This window comes from Thamnophis sirtalis, unplaced genomic scaffold (genome assembly GCF_051295495.1).
Source record: "Thamnophis sirtalis isolate CommonGarterSnake01/CBP01778 unplaced genomic scaffold, rThaSir2_p1.2 scaffold_1, whole genome shotgun sequence".
Classification (NCBI taxonomy): Eukaryota; Metazoa; Chordata; class Lepidosauria; order Squamata; family Natricidae; genus Thamnophis; species Thamnophis sirtalis.
The window spans coordinates 124,027,731-124,053,189 of NW_028261381.1; the positions used below are offsets into that span (position 1 = coordinate 124,027,731).

The 25,459-nt window shown below is 37.0% G+C and overlaps 2 protein-coding genes across 2 annotated transcripts in view; both read right to left on the reverse strand.

Annotated features, from left to right (window-relative positions):
• Positions 1 to 2,742: 2,742 nt before the first annotated feature.
• On the reverse strand, positions 2,743 to 7,258 carry CFL2 (cofilin 2). Its single transcript, XM_014072820.2, has 4 exons — positions 7,113 to 7,258; positions 4,162 to 4,469; positions 3,997 to 4,073; positions 2,743 to 3,804 (listed from the first exon to the last, which is right to left on the reverse strand). The coding sequence occupies exons 1-4, from the start codon at positions 7,113 to 7,115 to the stop codon at positions 3,692 to 3,694; spliced, it is 501 nt and encodes a 166-aa protein (XP_013928295.1). The 5' UTR covers positions 7,116 to 7,258; the 3' UTR covers positions 2,743 to 3,691.
• A 5,155-nt stretch (positions 7,259 to 12,413) lies between these two features.
• The window catches only part of BAZ1A (bromodomain adjacent to zinc finger domain 1A), a 50,173-nt gene continuing 37,127 nt past the window's right edge, over positions 12,414 to 25,459 (reverse strand). The window contains exons 18-26 of the mRNA XM_014072816.2: positions 25,116 to 25,279; positions 24,800 to 24,954; positions 22,296 to 22,444; positions 19,398 to 19,645; positions 19,082 to 19,311; positions 17,575 to 18,032; positions 16,103 to 16,245; positions 14,326 to 14,413; positions 12,414 to 13,678 (exon numbers count right to left, since the gene is read on the reverse strand). Of these exons, the coding sequence (XP_013928291.2) occupies positions 13,488 to 13,678; positions 14,326 to 14,413; positions 16,103 to 16,245; positions 17,575 to 18,032; positions 19,082 to 19,311; positions 19,398 to 19,645; positions 22,296 to 22,444; positions 24,800 to 24,954; positions 25,116 to 25,279 (1,826 nt within the window). The 3' untranslated portion in view covers positions 12,414 to 13,487. The remainder of the gene's footprint in view (positions 13,679 to 14,325; positions 14,414 to 16,102; positions 16,246 to 17,574; positions 18,033 to 19,081; positions 19,312 to 19,397; positions 19,646 to 22,295; positions 22,445 to 24,799; positions 24,955 to 25,115; positions 25,280 to 25,459) is intronic.

A 25,459-nucleotide genomic window follows, 5' to 3' on the forward strand; every position in this document is an offset into this window, starting at 1 on the left:
TTGCTAAGTGAAACATTTTAAAGTGAGTTTTGTCCCATTTTAAGATCTTTCTTGCCACAATTGTTAAATGAATCACTGTAGTTGTTAATAATACAGTTGTTAAATTAATCTGGCTTCCCCGTTGACTTTGTTTGTCAGGAGGTTACAAAAGTTGATCAGATGACCCCACAACACTGCACCTGTAATAAATATGAGTCAGTTGCCACGTGTCTGAATTTTGATCACATGACCATGGGAATGATGCAACAGTCATGTGAAAAAGTCATAAATAGCTTTTTCAGTTCCCTTGTAACTTTGAATGGTCACTAAATGAACTGTTGTAAGTCGAGGACCACCTGTAAAAGGGCAAGTATTTACTCTGTTCTCTTAAGTATATCAACAAACCAGATCCACTATTTGCTTTCTTCATTTTAACAAGAAAATTAGATACATAACTGAAACAGTATTGGAGACCTTACAGTGTAAATATTAGTGATCAATCAATCAGTAAATGAAACAAAAAACACTTATTTTAACATATCCGTGCTATTTATATCCTTCATGACATTTATTGGTGGTTTTAAAACATTCTCATCTTTTATTCCAAGATCAATAATAAGAGAAAAGCCATCTGTTCAGAGACAAAAAATATATCAGAACAATCTTATCAGCAAAAAAATCCTTAAGTTTCATATTTGCTTGTGTTTTCATATTTCTTCTTTATCCAGCCCTCTTGCTTTCTAGCATGTTGTATCCAATTTTAACTGGATCCTTTATAAATGAAATCAAGTTTCTAATAACTTTGATAGGATTATCACATTACTCAAAACTAGATTGCTTTGATTTGTATCTAATAATGCAGTGCTACCCGAAAATCAATGTTGATTTCAATGAGCCATACCCCCCACGTTAATGGGCTCAGAACTGTATCCTAAAATGGGAAAAAGCTTCAGCTAAGGAAAACTGGCAGTTTAAATTAAGATCCATTATGTCAGAAGAACAAACAGCATCTGACATCAACTTAAAGGCATTATTGAAGGTTATTACCAAAGTCATTCTTAGTTTCTGTATCTATTTTTTACCTTTTGCAATTTTCTGTTTCATTTTATATCAATCCACCTGTTGTATTATGTATTCAATATTTAAGCCAAACTTGCTCCTTTTCAAGGTTTTTAAAAGAAAAAAAATGCAGTATCTGCAAAGACTTTCAGTACAGTCATGAAAACTTTTATTTAACATTTCTTTATCCGTAAAATAACTGAAGCAAATTCCTAATGCCCACCAGTGATGGGAAGCATGCAAGATGCTCAGATTGTGAAGTTTTCTTCAACCTTTAAGTCACAATGAAGCCTTCATCTTTTTGCATGACAGAAAACAACAGCTGATGAACCCTGGGGAACACGTGCCAGCTGTCTTTCATTTGTTTTATTGTCCAAGCAGTAGATTGGTAGCAGCATTTAAAAAAGCAAGTTATAGCACTGAAATCAATCTCAGTACTGTTTTTCAGTTGTAAACAAAATTTGAATTATGGAGGGTTTCATACTTGATACACATAAATCAATTCTGGTTTTACATAAATTGGTGTAAACTTTTAAGTGAATACATAGTTTGAATCAAATGTTTATGTTCTCTTCTATATGCAGTTCTGAAGAGTGAAGAGATCCATTTTACATAATAGGCAGCGGTATATTACTTATAGAAGATTCCATGAATTAAAAATAGTGCTTTACACTGGATATGGGATAAACATTGCAATCTAGACAGTTTTTTTAAAATTAACACTCATTTTAAAACATTTCAAATTGCAGGCCTAGATAAGGACTGAACAAAAGTAGGTTTTTATACCAGCCAGAACTTTTTAAGTGCACATCATAATATATCCAAGAAATGTTTCATAAACTTAATTCTTACTAAAGTCTCCTATAAATAAATTAAGTTTCTTTCTGCTACAAAACTGTTACAACCTATCAATAGTGTGCATAGCTTGAATGCTACCATGAAGTTCAGACAGTACTCTAAATTCTAAAAGATATACGTTTCACTGGCAATAAGCTAGAGACAGCTGAAAGCTTGAAATAGTCTGAGTTCCACGGTAACAATCTGTAGAACTGAGTAATATTTGTCATTCACTTATTTTATTTCTTCCCTCAAAGAGTCTTAAAACAATTTAAAATCTGATTAAAATTTATTTGTATTCTCTGGCATCTTCTGTTAAGAAATTGCAACTGTTTTAAATTTTTGTCCTTTGATGAATACATTCTTTCTAGTGGTATGCACACTTCAACAGCGACTGGCTGCCTAACAAAGTTCCTTTATGCATACCAATAGAACCCTGTCCAGTTTTGCCATTTGTGGAGAACCGATGACAAGATACAAAAGCATGTGTTTGCCATAAATAGCTTTGGCTAACGGAGAACTGCTCGTACAGAGCAGATCAAATTCTCTATATGGAGTGTAGTGTCTGGCTTTTAGCCAAAGGTTCCTGATGCAAGACTTAGTAGCAGCAAAAGCTTTCAGACCTATTTGTACAAAAGTTAACTGGAAAACAGCTGCTCTATGACTAGACAAAAAAGTGGAACATGAAATACTAAACTAACGCAAAACTGGGGAAAGTATCCTGAAATAACATTCTAGGTTAGCTAATAATTTTTATTGTATGTTTTTTTCTGAACCAGGATAAGTTGCTGGACTAATTGTTTCCTAATAATGAAACATATTAAAGCAACCATAGATTTGGGAAGGTTGCATATTCAAATCACTGTAGGTTGCATATTCAAATCACTGTAAGAGTAAAATCACAATGTAATAGATTAGTGATTGAAATGGAATATACTAGAGGGATGGGAAGTGATACAAAATATATTTGTATATGTTTCGTACATTTTCCCATTAAAACAAAGGGGCTTTCTGTAATAAGCTACAGATTTTATTGTGGTGTGGTGATTTGATATCTTATTTCAAATTAGAGTTACATTTACAGTTCCCTTATATAGAAATTGCCATTATGAATGATGCTTCACAAAATATGTTTAGGTTGCAAGATCTGCATGGTAAACAATTCCTACTCCTGTTCAGTAGCATATATTTCATGGGCAAAAAACAAAAAAGGCATAATTACAGTTAGTTCATTTAACAGAAATGAGGACCAAGATACAAGATACTGATGACACAATTCCATAAATTAATTGGCATTCTAGGGAGATGGAAGAAGAAATCAAACATATTACAAAAAGTGCTTAAAATGCATAGTGTTATGTGCTGTCATGTCCCAAAAAATAGGCTTATAAAGGCATGTGAGGTGTCTGAATGCACAAAAGCCTCCTGGAATTGCAAGTGCAACTGTAAAGTAAAACCAAATAGAGTCCCATGTGATCATTGGACAAGAGTTTAAAGCAAGGAGTTTAAAGGCAATCAATTAACTTAAACCTTTTCTTTTTGCTTGGCTAGACTATCCACATCAACTATCACATTCATTGTACACATTTGCAAGAAATGCCTACAGTTTGGGCTAAAATATATGGAAGGCATTCCATGGATTCTACATAAAACTACCAGGTTTAAAAAATAGTCTAACGATGGACATTTGTAGACTGTTAATGATATCTTCTTTGGGTATTTGGGTTCTGGAAGATGGGGCCAAAAAAGGAATTAGTATTATTCCAACTGAATGAGCTGCAAAAATGGAAGCTCTGGATGGCACATGCCTGTCCTTTTATAAGGGTTTTCCTTCAAGTGTAACTACCACATTGCCTCCTAGTTTCTCTCCCAGTGTTGAACGATCTTTAATATCTTCATACCCATTTACCTGCCACTCGTGCTTAATACCTGAAAAACACAAATGAAAATACATATGTTTTGTTCGATATTTTAGTGGCAAGGATTTTCTTTTATAAAGTTGCTTAAAAATAATGAATATATAGAAATCTGCCTGCTCCTTGAGCAGAAATTTAAAAAATTAGTCTGAATGCAATTGCTACTAAAATCAAAATTGTCTTATGACATGTTTTCTACTCATACCTGTAAATTTCTTTTTAATGGCATCTTTAGAGCTTGCGTAGATCATCTTTGATTTTAAAGGGGCATTTTCTGGGGCCCTACAGAGGAGAGGAGAAATTGGTTAATTCAGCTCTAAATCTTGGAAAGTCAACTGTGTTTTTAACAGTAATCCTTTGACTTACACACCAGAATATAAATACCAGATCTTCCTTTTTAGATTCCTTTGTTTCATATGTTGCATCATACAAAGCATATCGGCAATCATTCAGTGGTAACAGCTTCACAAAGGCTATATAAGGGTCCTCGACTGTGACACCAATGTCACCAACTAATATCTGCTTTGCTTCTTCTACAATTATTTGCTTTTTGTCAGCACTTAAACAGAAAAGAACTGCTTTCTTTCTTTTTTTAATCTCCTCCGATGTTGAAGATTTCCGTACTTTCATATCATTGAAAACCTTGATAACTTCATCATTCACTGTTACGCCAGAAGCCTATAAAACAAATTGAAATAATACTTGTTAATATATACTGAATTTGAAGACATACTAAGAGCAGCCCTACTGAATTCAGCAATATTTACCTCAAGGGAGATAGGCATAGAATCAAGCTGTGAGAATCTTGTAAACTTGGTCCCTAGTAAAATTTGGAACATTTTGAACACTCTTTGAGGTTCAATATTTGCTAACATTATCTACAGTTATCTATGATTAATGCCAATCAAATTCAAGGAAATGCTAATATCCAAGGAAATGGTCCTAATATTATACAGGCTTTTCTCCCAATACTATAATACCTAAATATTCTAATTTTGTTCGGGAGGCAGAATAAATGTATCTTGCGTTGTATCAGGATTTATGTTATGTACTTAAATTTTAGTTAATACTATTTTGTATATACTTCACTGAAATCACTACAGGATGAAATAACCAAGGACAGAATGTACAATTACACTGAAGCTCATTAAATCTTGCACAGCCATGTCTAAAAGAATGTAACTCACACCATCTGACTAAGAGGAGGTGTTCCTTAAAGTCGTAGTTATTTAAAGCCATAGATTTTTTTTCTAGCTTTCATTCTATTGCAGTGAATGAAATAAGGATGCAAAATTTGCATGAAAAATCTATGAAATTTTCTCTATTATATTTAGTATTAAATATTATGCCGGAATGAGCCTAGTGGAAAGCAACCCACAGCACAACTTTAATATATAAAGAACACCCTAAAATGTGAGACATAAGTCAAACTATACTTGCAGAAACTTCATTTTCATGTAAACAAGTCTCTGCACAGAAATTAAGACTTTAGATTTACTACCCTTTTTTTGAGTACAGCAAGGAACACATAGCACTTCCCTTCTCCAGTTTTGCCTGGAGCTTTATCTCTTGGGGGGTGGGGTCATATGAAAAATAGAATCTGCTTCAAAGTAACCTAGGAGCTTCTGTGGTTGAAGGTAGATTTGAACCTGGGTCTTCCAGATTTTATTTTATCACTTTAACCCTTACATCACGCTACTAGGGATTCATGAGTGCATCCAGAAAAGTAATGGCACAAGCTGAAGCTGGTGTTTGTCTTTAACACACAAAGAAATATAGGATTATGTTTTTAATTGATGTTTTATTACACAAAAACAATTCAGTTATTTACTCATATAGCCAAACCCCAAGCATTGTTCTGTAAACAAAATATAAGAGTTATCTCAGTGTTCTCTTTTACAGAGTGGCAACCTTTGCCATTTTCCTTCTCTACTGTTAGAAGAAAATCGAGCCTTTTGTGTACACATACTATCTAGCACCAACAGGAACAGCTGTATAATAATGTCATTCAAATACAATCAGGACATTCCTGCTGTTCTGTTGGATTTTCAGTCACATACTGGCAGTGGGCAGGCTCTAATGGGCAGCATTCTCTGGAATAGATTAAAAGAGTAAAGATGACCCACTCCCCCATGTTTGAATAACTCCTTAGATATAAGCAATAGCCATAGGTGGTGAATGGTATTCACTGGTATACTGCACTCAGCTTTCCCAATGAGGAGGTGCTTCTGCCCCAACATTCTGATTAATTAAAGCCACCTAACAAAGGAAAACAATGGTTTTATCCCATGTTCTTCATTCAGAAGCAATAAGCTAGTGCCACAAGGGAGGGGGGAAACCCAGCTATGCGTCATTCCATCACACCTGCCTTTCTGTTAAGAGATCGCTTTTCCCAGTTAGGCAAAAGAAAGCTACATCTTATCAGATACATAATGTGCCAGTAGACATGCCGTTATAAGATGGAAGTCATACAAAGGATCCCCAACAAAAAGGGGAGACGAAAGCACAGAAAATGTTCGTTTCTCTTTTTTGCGGGGGGGGGGAGGGGGAGAAAAAGCTCAAGTCATTTTGCACCGTCTGTTCAACCTTACATATCCTTCAATTAGAGGAAGGAATATTCCTCTCTTCTCCCAAATCTACCAAAAAAAGGGTGGATGAAGTCAACTAGCCCTTTTTTTTTAAATTCCCGCATTACACGCCAATAAAAAGGGAAAGCGAATAAAACGAATCCTTTCCAGGCAATTAGGGGGCTCGGTTTCATCCTATCCGCCCCACTGAGTTTCTTCTGCCCCAGTCCTCTCTCTAGAAGGCGAGGCAACTCGGCGAGGGGAGAAGCCAGTCCCGTTATTTGCGTCCCGTTCCGTGACTGCAAAAGGCCAAATGCTGCCGCTATTTTAGAGAAAAACCTTCCCCGCTGCACCTAAACGGGAAGGAAACCAGCACGAATCGCGTCGCTCCCGGGTATTTTTCCGCGTCTCTCCACGAAAGCGTTCCGATCGGTGGAGAGCATTTCTTCAAGACCACGACAGGAGCCACCGAGGGGCAAAGCCTCCTTCACCGGCGTTCCCTTTCCCCTTCTCTCGGGGACGGCCGAGAGACCCGTCCACCCGCCCGCGGCGCCCCCCAGCCTCCCCCGCGGCCTGCTCTGGGGGGTCGTCCGCTGCCACCCCCTCAGCCTAGGCTAAAATTAGACTAAAATGGCTGCCGGGCGCCGCCACGGGGCTCTCGTCGCCCCTCTCGCCCTCAGGAGCCTGGTCCCGTCATCCCGGCGGAGTCCGAGCGGCGAGCGCTTAGGCGCGGCAGGTTGCTCCGCGCTCTTACCATGGTGCCCGGGCTGGGTGGCGGCGCGGGGGGTGGGGGTGATGGCGGCGGCCGCTTGTGCCGAGGGAGCGGAGTCGGACTGACGCTACGGAGCCCACCACGGAGAAGGCAGGCGGGCAGAAGAGAGGCGATCGGCGGGGGGCTCGAGGGGAGAGGGAGGCCGGTCACATGGGCTTCGCCTTCCCTCACCACGTGCTCCAGGCCCTGCCCAGCCCTGCGGAGAAGCCAAAATGGGGAGGGGGAAAGGCGGAGGGCTCCCCTCCTTTTTTGACGCCAGAACTTCGCCCTAAGAGCGCTTCGGGGGTGAGAGGGAGAGCGGAGCCCGCCTGGGACTTCCTCAGGGGGAGGAATCCCTGGTGCTTCGTATTACATCCCAGGAGGGCACCCTCTCTTCCTTCGCCCGCTCTTGGCCGACGCCATCCGCCCCGCCGTCCAGCGGGCCAGCTCCGGAGCACGGATGTGGCGGCGGCGTTGCCTTGCAGCCCCTCTGTGCGGCTTACTCAGCCGCCCTGGCGTTTTTCGGTTACGCGGGGCGCGGCAGGTGAGACGGGTCCTGCCGCATACTTGGCCCCTCCCGCGGATAGCGGCCCCCGCCGCTCTCGGCCACCCCGTCCTGCGACGGGCTTGGCTCTCTTTGTGTGGCTGCAAGGGCTCTTTGCTCTTGGAGCCTCCGCGCTGGATCCTGGAAGAGATGGTTGAGAGGCGGCGGCGGCTGCAGAGCAGTTGCCCCTGGCGCCGCTTCCTGGCCGAGCTTCTCTGGGCGCACCTGCTGAGGTTGGACCGCCTTATTATGCCAGAGAGCGGACATAAATGAACCCAGGATGAATCTATCGCAGCCGAAGGGTCGCCGCCTGATACAAGGAGGAGAGTGAAGGGTGGGAACTGGAGAAAGAGCCGAACGGGCGGGAGCTGGGCAGCAATGTAGTGTTTGTGGGTGCTGCTTTTTCAGTAGGAAAGACCAAGACCAATTTAAAAGATTTTTATAGGACACACACGTAGATCAGGAGTGGGTGGCTGGCCTAGCTAAAGAAGAATAGATACCAAAACTCAGAGACAAAATGGAAAGAGGCTAGAAGGTGTCCTGTATCATGCATTGTAGTTGTGTGAGAGAGGCTCATTTACTGAACAACGCTCCTGGACATGCCCACCCACCATTAATTTTACCATAGTTTAATTAATTAACTAACTTTCCTGGATTCACACCACATGCAGACTTCTAAACTACCCAGATGCTGAGTTCACACAACATATGTTTGGCCAATTGGTGGTTCGTTTGTCATGCAGTCACCATCAGAAGCTCATAGGGGTCTTGAGAATTAAGCTGTAGCAGCAGTTGGATAACAAAGCTGATGAAGGGGGAAGGCACTCAAGGCTGTGAGAGGAATAATTTTCACAGCAAGGTTAAGTGGAGTTGAATGTGAGTGACAGAACCTACTTCCTTCTCCACAAACAAGGAAAACATTTTGCTTCTCATCCAAGAAACTTCAGTTCTTCAGTCCAGTAGTTGCCTTTTGGAAAAAGCACCTGGTCAATTCCAAGATTCAAAACTAATTTCAGGTGAAAAATATTTAATTAGGTAAATATTCATACTTTATACCATTTATATCATATGAGGAATAGTTTAGTAAGAAATTTCCTTTTAAATAGCTTAAATGTCCATTTTTTTTTCATTTCTTCAACTTCTTAAAATAAAACAAAAAAAATTATATCACAAGAAAGAAGATACTGATTATATAATGAGGGGAAAACACATATTTATTATAGTGATTAAGATAAATCTGAGGAGCTGTCTCTTCCTGATGGGACAAGCCTACCACTCTTGTGCCAGTGGAAGAGACCTGCTCTGGATCTTGTCTGCTAAGTAATTGAAGCAGGAAGGGTCAAGGAGAAGAGCCTTTTCTGGCCCCATCCCTGTGGAACATTCAACCACTGGAGGTAAGAACTGCACCCTCCCTTTTGGCCTTCCAAGAGTTTCAAAACCTGACTTTACCAGCTGTCCTGGAGCCCTGGGGGGGGGGGGGGGTAGGTGTTACTCACTGCTGGAGGTGGCTGCCATGATAAGAAGACATTATCTCCATTCAGTCTGGCACTTAGCTTTCTTAGTTCGGTTTTAATACAGGCAGTCCTCAACTTATGACCATATTTAAGCCCAAAATTTCTGTTGTTAATTGAGACATTTGTTAAGTGAGTTTTGCCCCATTTTATGACCTTTCTTGCTGCAGTTGTTAAGCAAATCAGTCCAATTGATAAGTTAGAAAACCAGTTATAAGTGAATCGGTCTTTCCCATTGACTTTGCTTGTCAAAAGATTGTAGGTGATCACAGGATGTTGGGATTCAGCAATGGTCAGAATTATGAACCAGTTGCCAAGCATCTGAATTTTGATCACATGATCATGGGGTTCAGGAGTAGGTTTCTGCCAGTGTTACTGCCGGTTCGGTGCTATTATTAACCAAATCTCATGGTCATTATTTGAGGCAATCTCCTGCCAACTTCCCACAAGTCAGTGAGGAAGCCAGCAGGAAGTTGCAAGTCCCAAGCAACTCAGAAGCAGATAGGTGTTGTGTGCGGAGCGAGAGGAGGCAGGGTGAGGGGCTGTATGTGGGCAGATAACTCTGTAAATGACATACATTAGCATCTTAAATATTCCTGTAATATTTGATTCAACCTCTTGGATTCCCCATTGGATGCCAGATGCAGAGAAGTTGACAAATGAATTTTAAAGTTTAATAATTGAAAAGGGGTCTTCCAAAACTTGGTGGTAAATAACAATAATAATAAGTGTTCCAGGGTGGCAAAATTGAGCCTAGAGGTTGCAGCAAGACAGCTGGCTTTCCAGGAACATATTTTGCTCGGTAGTGAGCATCACAAAGTGAAACATAATCTTTGACATCTGCCCTCATAAGTTCCCAAGAACCTGATGCTGAATTTTAAACACACTCCCATGACCAGCTGTCTTACTGTCATGACCGAGTTATACGTCTTCCCTCTATAAAGGACCATTGTGCAATAGCTGTCCTTCCTAAACCATGAAAGGTAAAGAATTGTCTTGTGGATCTCCTTGGAGGTCATCTATCTGAGCCCTGATGTAAACCCGTTTCCCTGCTCCCAGTTTTTCTGAAGGTCCAACCTCTGGGGAGACTAGAAATTGCTTGATTTGATTATGGCATTTGGGGGAAACCTTGCTTCACTTAATGACCTCTTCCATCCCACTTGTGGTCATTAATCAATCACATGGGACATTAAACAGAACATGAGGTTCCTGGGAGCCCTAGTGCAGGGCCAGACCCACCTGCCTCAAGCCTCTTAAGGTCTCCCTCCTTGAAGGTCTCTGCATGCCTTGGACCTACTTGGACCCAGATCTACCCCCTCACCCTCCTCCCCACTGCCATCACAGCCTTACCATCTGCTGTGCCTCTCAAGAGCTTGCACTGAGAAGAGAGCAGGCTGCTCCACTCCTCAGTATCCCTAGCCCCATGGCTTTGTCCCAGAAGGAGGCATCATTTTTAGACCAGCCTGAATGTATTTGTGGTACCTACTTAGGTCTGGAGCCACATGGCAGAGGGGTGGAGTGGCCTACTTTTCTTCCCCAAAGACAGGGCCAGAGCTCTACAGTTGGTAAGGAGGAGGAGATAGGTAGATGGTCAGTGGTGAAGGCTAATCTACCCAAAGTTAGTGCATGAAGGTTTGCTGGAACTGGTCTGATGAAAAGAAGAACTAGGGTGACATGATAGCAGTGTTCCAAGATCTGAGGGGCTGCCACAAAGAAGAGAAAGTCAAGCTATTCTCCAAAGCACCTGAGGGCAGGACAAAAAGCAATGGGTGGAAACTAATCAAGGAGAGAAGCAACTTAGAACTAGAAATTTCCTGACAGTTAAAACAATTATCAGTGGAACAACTCGTGACCCGTCAAAACCGCGTTCCACAAAAGCGCGGTCGACGAAATCGTGTATGTCACAGCGCGACGAAAAAGATCGAAAAATTGAAATAAAAATTAAATTACAGCAAGCCGATTCACATAAAGGTAAGCGTTAGGTTAAGGGTTAGGGTTAGGTTAAGGGTTAGGGTTAGGTTTAGAGAGTTAGCGTTACGTTTAGCGTTAGGTTAAGGGTTAGCGTTAGGTTTTTCGTTAGGTTAAGGGTTAGGTTTAGGTTTGGGGGGGTTAGGGTAAGGTTTTCGCTTTATTTTTACATTTTTCGATCTTTTTCGTCGCGCTGTGATGACGTCACATACGCGCTTTCGTCGACCGCGATTTTGTCGTCCGCGGTTTTGTGGTGGAACCGAACAACTTACCTCCAGAAGTTGTGAATGGTCCAACACTGGAAATTTTTAAGAAAAGATTGGATAACCTTTTGTCTGAAATGGTATAGGGTTTTCTGCCTAAGCAGGTAGACCTCCAAGGTCCCTTTCAACTCTGTTATATTCTATTCTATGTGACTGTGAAGCTCTGCAGCAGTCATAATTTTGAAATCGGATCGTAAGTAGTTTTTGGGGTGGGGACAGATCTGACATCTTCAAGTATTATCTGTACACGGTATAATTAAAGCACTATTTGTGATTCACAATAGTATGAATCAAAGCCAGTAATGACCAAGACAGGAAAGATCAATTTATATTTCAGTAACAAAAAAGAAAAATGCTAAAAATACTCAAACTACAAAATAGTTGCTCATCCTACAGTTTTTGTGATTCAGGCTTCAACAGTCCATAGAATGAAATTACTAAATGTACAAAATGAAAAAAAAAACCCATAGAAAGTCACACTTCTAAAAACAAGGATTTAGCGGGACATCAGTTACTTAGTGAAGAAATTTTATGATTACCAGGAACCAATAATAGATGAAGTTAAAATTAGAACCCTGTGTCAAAGCATTAAGAATGAAATAAAGTGTAGATGTTTAAATTAAATAATACAAAACCTAGATTTTCTGGAGAAGTTCCTGATGACTGAAGGCAATTATAAAAATGGTGACAGAAGGCAAGATGGCCAGATACACAAGCATCAACCTTCAAGGACACAATGAAGCAAGGAAGGATGGGTTGGATTATGTGCCATCAAGCCTTTACTGATAGACAATCCTGACAAATGATGTCTGTTATAAAGAATCAGAAGTGAGTGAACAAGAAATGGTGGAAACAGTTTATGTTGTCCATCATTAAAATACCTTGCAAATTTTGTCTTCCTGTAAGCTAAACACATTTGAAAATGATAACTACCCGTAGGAACAAATCTACCCATAGAAGTTAGTTTCACAAAGGGAGTTGTTCACTAGTACATGTAAAATAATACTTGAGACCAAAGTAAGTAGATCAGTAACTTTAATTCTGACTTGTAAATTAGTGGACATTTTAAAAAACAATTGAACAATATTTGAAGAAAAATATTTACTAAATTGATAAACCTTTAGAAAAATAATTAGGCAGCTGTTTTGAAGCTGCCTGTGAAAAAGCATGACATTTAGTATGCAAGCAGTACTGCTGATGAATGGCAATAATCTGATGGTTAAGGTATCACACCACTTACCTGAACTAACTACCCATAGGAATAAATCTATCCATAGAAGTTAGTTTCACAAAGGGAGTTGTTCACTAGTACATGTAAAATAATACTTGATTTTTTTTTCATTTTTTTACCAAAATTGTACAAATGAATATACAGTCTGGTAAGTTACTGTTTTGGTGGAAGAACTCTCAGATAAAAAGAGGTCAATTATGAAAAGTATAAACAAAACACAATGAAAATAAAATTAAGGGTTTTTTTTTTAATTTGCAAAGTAAATATTTTATAAATAAAAAACAAATACACAAATTATTTGTAAGCTAAATAAATATCTTACTTAATAAAGTCAAGTTTAATTTTTCCAAACAGCACTGGCACAGTAATTTCAAATATATAAAATTGTACTCATTCACGTAGTGTCAAAAACTGGTATGCAATGACTTCATATATTTCACTCTTTCTACTGTACGTATTGCATATTATGATTATAGCCAAGGTAAAATTCTTACAAAACTATGCCACAGTCTACAAAAGAAAATATTGTTCTCTAAAACAATATAAGAATAGCTGGTGCTGAAAAAAAAAGCATTTGGACAAAAATGGTCTTTAAAATACCAAAGCTACTATAAATCAGTACTGTATTCAATACATATCAAAATTATTAGACACTGAACAAAACTGTAGAAAGGGGAACCATTCCTACATTTTCCTGAGTGCTTAATAAATTGAGAATATAGTGCAGGCCACACTTCCAAGGTGTGGCAGATGTTATTGCTTTCTATGGCTGCATGATTTAAGTGTTTCATTTTCTATGAAAATATAAAGGCTTCTTCTAATTTAAGTCCTAAGAAGTTCTTCTTAAGATATAAAAAGAAGTTAGATGCGTGACTTTTTGGCTGCTGGAACAACATGGTTCATGTAACCTGATGTAACCGAAAGTCCAAGTTTTTGAGCCTGAACATGAAAAAATGCCTGAAGTCTTGTTCCAGCTTTTGCTTCGCTTGTATTACGAGCATTATATTCAAAGCAGTTTGAAAACATCAGCTCAACATCTTCAATGAATTCCGCTGTAAGGAAAAATATAAATATGCCTTTATAGTACTAAAAACAAATATTTTTAAACAAAGAGTTTATCTGTGAAATTGCAGTTGTTTCTATGAGAGCTAATCCAACATAGTGGTTAAGGACCAGAACCTGTTTTTTTTAATCTAAATACCATTCTTATTGCCAGCAATTCTCCCACCCCAAGGAACCTCTCAGATTGGAATTGTAAAGGAAGATCACAATCTTTCTCTCAGAATAAGCCAGCATAAATGTGACAGAGAGACAATACATTCTAATATTTTATTTAAATGTTAATTGTGTTTACATAGGTATGTCCCAGGGGAATGCCGTGTTTCTGATTAAAAGGGAAAATATACTACAGCTTCACACAACTCAAGGCAAAAAATGCAGCTGCTTAAAAGAGCTGCTAGTGTAAAAAGCAACTCTGCACTTCAAAACACACTTTTCCTTTTGAATCTGTAGCACCGCAGAACTCTAGTATATAATATTCTAAGCATCAACGCATGTAATATAAGCCAAATGCTGTTAGAACTATTGCACTGGAGATTACTATTCCAGTGTTATTTTCTAAATTCATTATCCAAAAGCTTGTGGTTATTTAAATTAAATTTTTTAAACATTGTTAATTTATTTAGTCAACATTACTTACAGGCTACTTTGTATTCACATTTGTTCACTTTTTCACGGATTATATTTAAAGCGATGGGCTTTTTTATTATATCGTAGTAGTCTGGTACCTGTACAGTATAAAGTAAACCAAAAAAATTAAGAGATAATTTCATACAAAACAAAACTTTTTTCTGTCATTCCTAGGCAAGTCCTTTGCTTCCAAGCAATTAGTATTGCTTCTTTGGTATGAAGAATGAAATTCATATAACTATATTTGACATAAATTAGTTTTCAGATTGTGTGGAAGAAAATTATAGCTTAACACAAAGTGCTTAAATACGAAGTTTGTGAACCCATTTGAATTTTAAATATTTCTGTCTAAACATGATCTAAAACATCTCCATACATCCTAAAAGTACATAGAGAAAACCCAATTAAGCAAATATATTTGTTCATTATTCATTGAGGAAAAGGACTCAAAACTACATATTTCTATATGGCAAAAATATGTGAACCTCTAGGATTATCAGTTCATTTGAAGGGGAAATTAATCAGGTGTTTCAATCAATGAGATGACCATCAGGTTTGAGTATGGGAGATCCTTCCTAACGAACAGAATCTTGGGTATTCACTATTAAGGTCTAATATCAACACAGATATATGGAAGTTTGTCCTGGCTTGAACAAAGAAGATTTCTGAGGACCTCTGAAAAATAGTGGTTGATACTCACCAGGCTGGAAAAAGTTACAAAACTATTTCTAAAGAATTTGGCCTCTACAACTTCACTGTCTGGCAGATCATGTGCAAATGAAGGCAATTCAACGTCAGTGTTAACCTCCCCAGGAATGGTCAACTAACCAAGACCACCTGAAGACCAAGGTATGTACTGTAATACTCCGGGGGGAAGGGGGGGGCCTTGAAGAACATTTCTCAACCAAGCACTAACAAGGCCTAATCCCCCTTTGCTTTTTTTAATTCACCGAATTTAGCTAACTGTTTTGGAGCATAAGCAATATTATTTAGTTGATTTTAATAATACTACACATGTTAATTAGTTCTGCATCCATACTACCCATCAAAGCTGGCTTACTGATTGTATAACCTAACAGCATATTTGTTATTTTTCAAACAGCACATGTAGTGATACTTAAGTGAAAATTCCTTCAAATTTAACATTTGACTTCCAAGATACTTTTATGTAGGGTTCCCTGGAAAGAATATGGAAGTGGTTTGCCATTTCCTTTGTCTGGAAAGAGGTTTTTAAAATTTCCAATCTACCTTATTGTCTTGGTATTCTCTACTCCCACCTAATACCAACTGTATTATGATAGCTTAGCTTCTGAGCCCAGACATATCAGATACACACTGCCCTCTGCTGAAACCTTATTGTAACTTCTATTTTCTCCCTGTCTTCAACAGCTGTTTATGGATTGTTATTTCACATAATAATTTCTGGTCCATTACAGTTCTCTGAGAAGCAACAACATTTTTTATAATGATGCATTCTCTACTTCCTATCATAACACTGCCATCTATTTGCAAAAATAATTGCATTTGCAAGTCTCAATGAAGGAAAGAATTTCAAAATGTAATTTGAATATTTATAGGACTTGAATTTTAGTATGTTACTCAAGAAATCTAAAAGGTTTTAATTTTATCTATGAGGCCTATTTATTTGTTTGCAATTTTCTTTCCCAATATAACATATTTATGAAGAGCAGATTTCATTTACATTTAGTTATTTTTCCTCCTTACAATTATTTCCAATAAATATACATTTAAGTTAATTATTTTAGTATTCTGAAATTATTAGTTACCTGTATTTTGGAAACCAATTTCATAAAAGGCCAACTGTCATCATGTCGCACCAGTTCTACAACAAGCTGCTCAAAAGCAGATAATTCATGTACCCCACCCTGACGCCCTGAGGTTCTCCGATTCAGTGGCACTTGAGATGATTCTGAAATAATAGGATCACACATGGACATCAAAAAAGACAAATGTAGAGAAAGTAGAGAAAATGTAATATATCCAGCATTATAAACTTGTTCAGGTCTTTGGATTATAGGTAGTCTTTGCTCAATTATGGTAATTAGGAACGGCAACTTTGTCACTGAGTGATGCAATCATCACATGACTGACTTATAACAGCTGTTCCAGTTGTTAGATGAATTCTGTGTGCACAATTCCTATGATCATGTGATCGCTATTTGCAACCTCCTATTGGCTTCCCCATTGACTTTGTTTGTCAAAAGCCAGTAGTAATGGTTGAAAATGGTAATCACATTACCATGGAACACTGCACTGTCATAATTATGAGTTGGTTCTCAAGTACTCAAATTGTAATTGCTTGATCACAAAAGCCGAATTATAAGGATGATCACAAAACCCTGCATTTAGCATGTTGTAACTTAGAACAGTTGCTGAATGGGTGGTTACTGAATGAGCATGCTATGGATGGTTGTATAGTTTTCATTTATGACTTGCTTCCAGAATACAGATATAACTCAATCCCAAGTGTTTCAGCCAAAAAAGGTGAATTAAAAGAAACGTCATTTGCCAATTAATCTTCCATGCCTATTTACACAACTAGACTCCATATTCTCAAAATTGGAACACAAGAAAGAAAAAGTACTTTTTACAATTCCATACTGTATAATTAGAAATAAATTGTTCTGAGCCTGGTTTGTTCTATTTTATGAAGAAAAACATGATCAGGAAACAGATAACTGTACTGACACTTGTGCTAATTTATTTCAATTCAAGCTTCTTGTTAAATTCACAAAAGTTGATGCAAACATAGCTCACTCTTCCAACAACAGTTTCTCCGATCAATGGTGTCTGCAGCAAATTGCGATGTCATCATACAAATATTATCAATTGCCTACCCTGAGAGAAACTCATGTCACCAATGAACAATATTTTATTTAGGCATTTTCAACTATTCCAAGCATTTTCTGATCCTGGTTTCTGTTTGCTTTCAACATATTATGTTGAATATTATGAAGCTGGCTAGTCAATAAGCATAAAAAAAAACAAAAATAAACCCAGTTGAAATGATTCGGTTAAGAATTCTCATCCTATTCAAACTACCCCAAATCAAAGTAAGTAAGCAGTATTTCTTCAATATTGCTACAAATAATTTTACACTTGCAAATTAACCCATTAAATACCCTCCATTCTTAATAATCAAAAGCAGTATTGGACTACTTCACAAAGCAACCAAGTGACACTAAATATGAGCTGAATTTATTCTGGCAGTCAATTTTATTTTAAAAATTTGATATACCTGTAGACTGACGTTTCCTACCCCTTTTGGGGGGGTCTGTATCTTGTGGTTTTTTTTCTACTGAAATCGGAGAGCTTTTCTCTTTCCTTAAATTCATTTCCTCAATAATTCTGAAGCCAAAGGAACCAGAACTACTGTCTGGAGTAGTGTCTGTTGTCTTTATTCCTCTGCGTTGTCTTCGATGGCTGGTCAACTCTATAAACGCATCTGCCTTCAGCATCTCTTGATTATGGCGAGTAATACGACTGCTAAGTCGTAGTGTTTTTGTCCCTGATGGAGGAGCAGATTTTGTTTTTCTAATATTCTTTCCAGGAGCTTTATATGAAGAGCCAATTTGCTTAGGTGTATTCTGCTGACTGCGAGAGTTGTATCTTCCAGTACTCAGCTGATTACTAGCAAGCTTTGAGGCTCTTGTTCTTAAAGTAAGTTTTACTTGAGGGTTCCCCAATTTGGATAAGCTGTAAGAAATTAGACAATTATAAATGTTTGTGACACTATATTTTTTTATTGTTTTATTCTTTAAACTTGTGAATTCAGCACTTAATGAAAAAAGTAAGATACATTCAATCAGATTTTTTAAGTGTATATACAGTACAAATGAGACACTGCAGTGAAGAAATTCCATTCTAGAATCATCAGCTATGTTATTACTTTCAAAGCGCACAAATGATGGTTTTCAAAGATGGTAATGTTAGCACAAGGACATTCCAAAATGGGTATTAGCATTTCTTTATATAACCTGATGTCAATTAATACAGGAGTTTAAGTATGATAAGCAATAATCAATGGAAAAGTTTAAAATCTAGGAAGATATTTTTCAGTTAGTAGTTCTAGTCAGGTCTCACCTTTTTTAACTAACTGGAAATGTTAGTGCAGTATAATGGACTACTTTAATTTGGTGTTTTCTGGAATATGGATGAATTACAAGATGTTTCTGGCATAGTAACAGGTAGAGAACATTAAATTACTATACAGATCTTCAGTCACTCTTGATCTAGAAGAATGTGCAATCAGGAGTAGTCCATTTCTCTGGCTAAATGTTGAAACCAAAGGCTAAATCTATGAATAGATAAATAGGTAGCTACTGTACTTTATTCAAGTATAATTCAATTTTATCCAGTTCTTCCTCTTCTATTCTGCTGTCTCCAGGTTCTGCCACATCCACTGTACAAACTTTTTTGTATTTATTGATGATTGTTAAACCTGTGTTGTTATGTGGCAAGTGCTTGTTTGTTCAGATTCTAAAATCCCAGAGCACTTTAGCATCTTCATTTTCCTTTTGTCTATTGTATCCCACCAGTTCTTATTTGTAGGAAAATAATATTTCTTGCAGCTATCCCAATGCTCCACTGTTATTACTTTGTCATGTGGTTGTTTGTGTTAAAGTAATATACACACGTGCTCTCTTGCTTATATCTCCAAGATTTGTATCCCTAGAAAGAAAACTAGAGACTACTGGAAGTCTATATGCAACTTCTGCATATTTCTTACTTAGTTTTTGATTTACCTTTTTTCATCTTCTTGAGAATCAGAATTATCAATATTCTCATCCTCTTCTTCCTCTTCATAATCATCTTCACTTTGCCCAGTTTCCTCATAACTAGTTTCATCTTCTTCTTTAATTTCTTCTATAGCCTCTTCATCGCTTTCCACAGATGGTCTCTGTCTGGATGAAAGTCGCCTAGAGCGCTGCTTAGGTCGACATTCTGGACAAAACCAGTCTCCATCAGGAACAGCCTTGAAGAGAGCCAGAATGTATTACTGAAATGTTTTTGTACATCAGAAATAAGTTTTAATCTTCTAAAGAAAATACTTCAAATTACCTTAAGCTTTGGTCTTATACAGTAGATATGATAGCCTCGATCACAGCCATCACAAAGCACCATGCTCTCAGCATCTCCTTTCTTTCTACACATTTTGCACCGAGTATTTAAAATAGACTTAGACCAGATTACACTTCGCTCCAGTGTTGAGAGATGAAGAAAAATCTGAGAGAGGCTAGCAGAAGAAAGGAGAGATTCTCGCCAACGATCCAAGACTGTTTTGTGTAAACGGCCACCATCACTGCCATCTTCAAATAAAGAAAACAATATCACACTATTATTTATTATGCAGCGAAACATCTGTGTTCTAGTACTATTTGCATAGCACAAAAATATGCAGAATAATCAACCTTGATTAAAAGTAATATACTCATTTTGTAAATTTAAATATAGTCTCTTTTTCACAGTGTTAAATGAACTAAATGGAGTCATTTGATAGATACAAACATTTGGTATTCCAAAAAGTTTTAGAAAACTTCAAAAGTTAATGAGAAATTAGAAACTGATTCAGACAATAGAGGATCTATCTAGATTATAAACAACATAGTGTTAGTTTCTCTGTGATCCTACTTCAGCTTTAATTCTCACAGAAGTTATTATTCAAGAAACTATTTTTAAAATAATATATAAAATTAGAATATAATATAAATAATCCATATAATATTATGAATATGTATACTGGACAGATGGCTTAGAATAATTAGGTGGACATAACAGTGTTATCTGGTGCCTAAAATGTGAAAAACAGAATAAAATTTGTAAATTTACCCCAGTGGCTTTTGATTGCAATAGTCCTCTTCAGTAGCACAGACTAAAAATATCCTTATCTTTCTAAACAAACACGTATACATTGTACTACTTTTCCTCAAATAATTCATCTTTATCAGAAGATCAGATTGTTGGTGATATACCTGCTTACTGATTCCCTAAAATTCAGAATATTAATTCATCTGCACATAATCAAATTCACCTTCAAGAATTACCAGTTACTATTTAAACTATCTCTTTTCTTTCTTGTAATGTCAAAAGAATTAGATAAATAATTCTTCTGCACATAAATTTTTCACACATATGAAAAACAAGCCAATGAGAGTGGCGATGTGATTTCAAATGCCAATTTGTTGGAAGACAAAAAACTAGCTAGGGTTCATTCTTCCACAATTTATTTAAAACGTACTACAATAAGGTCAAACAAAATATAATCTTAATCTAGTCTAGTGGCATGACAGCTTAAAAGGCAGTGACCAAATTGAAACTGCCCAGAAAAAAAGAAAAGCTACCATTCCCTTTGGATATAATTTCACTTCTTTGAAATAATCATGTTTCTGCCAGATCATCAAACTGCTATGTCTATCAGAACTTTTACCCTATTAATACCAGCACGTTTGTTTTTGGAATAAACAATTCCAGCTTTGTCCCATTACCTTGGTTATAAACTGGATAACTGCCATGCACTTTATGAAAAGCAATACTTTGGAAAATATTTCATATATAGATTATCATTTTTCCTCATTTTATCACCTTTCTGATCTTTTATTTTCTTCTGCATCACCTAGTTACTTGTCCAGAATGCAGCCGCGCGAGCGATTGTGGGTGCACCTCGGTACACCCACGTTACACCTATCCTCCGTGAGCTGCACTGGCTGCCTATTGGACTCCGGACGCGCTTCAAGGTGCTAGTCGTTACTTTTAAAGCCCTACATGGTATTGGACCTGAGTACTTGAGAGACCGCCTTCTGCCAATTATCTCCCTACGACCAATTAGATCCCACAGATTAGGCCTCCTCCAGATTCCATCAACTAGCCAATGTCGACTGTCGACCCCTCGGGGGAGGGCCTTCTCTGTGGCTGCTCCGGCCCTCTGGAATGATCTGCCCATGGAGATTCGGACCCTCACCACCCTACAGGCTTTCCGCAAAGCCGTTAAAACCTGGCGGTTCCGGCAGCCTGGGGCTGATGAGTTTCCAGCCCCACTCGAATGGTTGCGGCTGTTGATGAGTTTTTAATTTGTTGTTTGTATTTGTTTTGTCTTCTTGTTTTTTGTACTCCCCCTTTCCCTATTCGGTTTTGTTAGCTGCCCTGAGTCCCCTCGGGGAATAGGGCGGCATACAAGTTTAATAAAACTAAAACTAAACTAATCTATTTCAAGTTCATTTGGAAACAGAAGAGAATCTTTCACTAGCATAGCCTATTTTTCCAAAAATAAGATCGCACTGCTATAGGAACCAGGACCATTGGGGTGGGGAGGAGAAATGGGAAATAAAAGTGTGGCTAAAAATTGACGTTGTCTTTCACTGTAGCAATGTTTATTACCAAAATGATTGTGAATTTTGCAGTTTTACAAACATTTTCAATCCTCCATTATGTATATTGTCTTTTGCCTGAGACAAAAGATGAGATTATTAGTGTCATCAAAGCAATGAACATGAATTTTAGTAAATTCTGGGAGATAAGGGAGGACAAGGGAGCCTGGCATGCTATGGTCCACAGGGTTGTGAATATTTGGAGACGACTTGAATAAGAAAAAGCTTCAAGTGTGCTTCATTATTGTTCCTATTTATTACAGGGGTTTTCAAATCCATTTTAAGATAATCTTATTTGTCCAGGTTTTTTTGAAGATTCTCTGTAAATTTATTTCTTTGGACTTAGGATGAAAAGTACAGACATAGAACTTGTTTGAAATTCACTTTTTACTAATTTCATGAATGATCTTTGCACACATGTTCAGGTCACTTGTCTCTAAAATACAGTGACAATTTTCAAACTCCAACTTCCTTACATGTTCCTAATTTTAACAAACTGCTTAATATATCTGCTAGGCAATCAGTTGACACATCTGTTTGATCCAGATTACCTTTTCCTTCATAAATCAAGAGAGTTTCAGAAGTAAATACTTACCAAGTGGGGCTTTGAGAAATTTGCGTTCAATTCCTTGCTGTATTTGAAGCAACGCCAATGCCAAATAATGTACAGTATTATTCATAGGCTGTGGTGTACTCGTATTAGTTGAAGTAGTACTTCGAGATTCAGGTTTTAATCCTATCAATCTAAAATAAAGTTTAAAATTGATCAATAACTTAAACCATGTATTTATTGCATTTGGTATTATTTTATTGTTTACATATTGCCAGGTTGGACAAAAATAATCCTGATAGGTTATAACATAAAATCAGAATAAAAACATAAAGACCAGGAAAAGCACAAGTAACTATAAAAGCAGTAAGTATAAGAGTGATTATTCATTCCCCAGAGGCTCTGTGGAACACCTGTCTTTAATTGTTTCCAGGCCGCCAGAATGAGAGTGGAAAAGTAAATGCAACGAGCAAGGTAGTTCTACACTATGTGGCTGCAACAAAGAAATATTGCCTGCAGCCTCTGCCCCCTTTCACTTCACCTATGTGGAATAAGGAATAAGAATGATCAGGACGAGAATTCATGAATTTGCATCCTACTAAGTAGAACTTATAACTGCAATAAATACTTTATTAAGAAGCATTTACACATAAATCAACTTCAAAAGCCTTGTTTGAACAGAATATAACTGCTGAAATTCATTTATCACATTTATAAACTTCCTGCCTCTCTCACAGAGAAACTCTGGTAGTGTATAAACATACATACAAACAAATATAAAAGCCATATTTTTATTCTAAAAGCAGGGAACAAAGCAGTATGTTTTGTGCAATTCATAAAAAAATGACACCAGAATTCTCTGGTTCAGATGGTGTTTATAAAGAAACTACTTAAAACTGCATTTCCTTTCTCAGAAAATTTTGAAAGAGTATTAGTATATTAGATTTTGTAATATCTAATAGGCCATCAATTGCAATGTTGTGCTATATTTAAATCTTGTTAATATCAAGATTCTAGCACATCAATTTTTAATGCTGTTAAAAATTCACAATTTTTCTTTTAATTATGAAAGTTTCAGAAAATTGTTTAGTCTTATGTCTTTACAAATTATTATACTGTTAGCAAATTAATTATAATGACCACTGGCAAACATATGGACAGATTTAATCATAGTTTCAATTGGAAACTGTGAGCATCCTAGCCCAAGCTAAATCCAAAAACTGCTAGGGAATTCTTAGAAGCTTGGCACTTAGAGAAATCAGCCATGAAACAGGCACATAAACAACTTTCATAAGAGACAATAAAAAAGCTAAAAAGGAAACAAAAACACTAGAACACTTCCTTGCCAGCAATCGATATCCCGATAAGCACGGAATAACACTAGGATTATCACCAGACAATCAAGTTGCAAATAATACTCAAATCAAGGAAGTACCAACTCAGACAAACAAGCAGTAAACAACCACATAGTCAAAGAACTACCATGGATAAAATGACATTGAGCCCACCAACTCTGACAGAATAAGTTACTATGTATAAACAGAGAGCAAACCCAATTCTCATTTAGTACTGAATATGTTCCCTAGTTCGGTAACAAAACATCTCCAATATACCAACAAAGCTCAAAACGCATCAATGGCTCCATATTAGCATGCTTCACACAATCATTACTAGAGCTTTGTTAAATGTTCTTATGTACAAAAAATATGCTTCTAAAAAGAGATCCATCCCTCCACTGTATTTACTGTATTCAGAAATGTGATTACTTGAATGACAGTGTCATGTCATTACCTACAAGTCATCACCTATATTAAGTCAGGTCACTGGCCAATATCTTAATGATTGGTGATTTTGCTCTCTAGTGTTTAAGAAAAGAATCTTATCTGCAATTTTTAATGATTTAGCTTGAGAATTGCAAAAAAATATTTGTGGTATATCATTGAGCTATAGCTCATTTATTTTTAAGCAAACAAAAGAAAGGAAAAATAGTTGTAGGTAAGCCATTTTTTCCTATAAATAGCCAAGCTTAAATTGGGGGGGGGGGAGATTCTCAACAGTCTTATTTTTAAATTTAGATGCTGGTTCACTTTTATTATAAGAAATAGAATTTGTTTTAAAAATGGTGGAGGGAAGGCTACCCTTTCCCTCAGATCTCTTACCAAATGTTAAATCATTTATACAGTCCTGGCTTACTAAATTCTCTCTCCTATCTAGTGGTGCCTTTGCACATCTCTCTTAATTCCTTTTTGGTGTTGTTTATTAAGAATTGCAGTTTCATAAAATGTATGTATGGAGTTTGATATTGTACAAAAATTGACAAATCAATATTGTGCAAATTAATGACAAAATACTTTTCCCAATGTGTTTTAGGCTTTCTCTATTATATGCACACACTCTATTTTAAAAAAAATCCAAAGAGAATATTGACTGATCAACATTTTCTAAGATTGCAGGATTATATCATGCAATATGAAATAGGTGGTTAGAGATGAAATCTATCCATTCAAATATTAATTAAAAAAATAAAATATCTAGGCAAGAACTGTTACCTGTCTTTTGCAAGAATTCTTATTTGATTATCTATTTCCATCTCTTCTACATTTTCATTAACAGATTTTATTACACCGTTTTCTTTATTTTCTTCATTTAGAAGTTCATACTGCCCATTTTCTAAGGCTGCTCTCCAACTGTATCTGTCCATTACCTGTAAGTTCAATTATATTTATTTATTTATCTGTCACACAGAAAAATCTAACTAGTATTTTAAATTGCATTTGCATTCTCAAGCAAATAAATTTAGTGCTTTGAAAGAGCTCAGCAATTTCATAATATACCATTCTCTATAAAAATTAAGGTGTCAAATACCTTAATGCAGCCCAATGTTCCTTGGAAAATCCTATCTTCAATGTCTAAGAGAAAGTCTCTAAGTCTTAATTCAAGTTGCTTTTCTGCAGATTTTTGGACTATATCACAGCCATTCTGCATTTTTCCACGTCCAAACTGTGGCTTGGCTTCATTCTGTGTTTTTTCTGTAACATTAAGAGATTATACAAAATACCTTCATACTTGACCATTAATCTTTTTTTAGTATTACTGTGATAAATATCATTTAATTATTTTGTATTAGTAATGCTGTAACAATATTTTGGAATAACAATGCTGCTCGGAATATACTGTTCAATGAAAGAGGTTTAAAGAGCCAACACTTT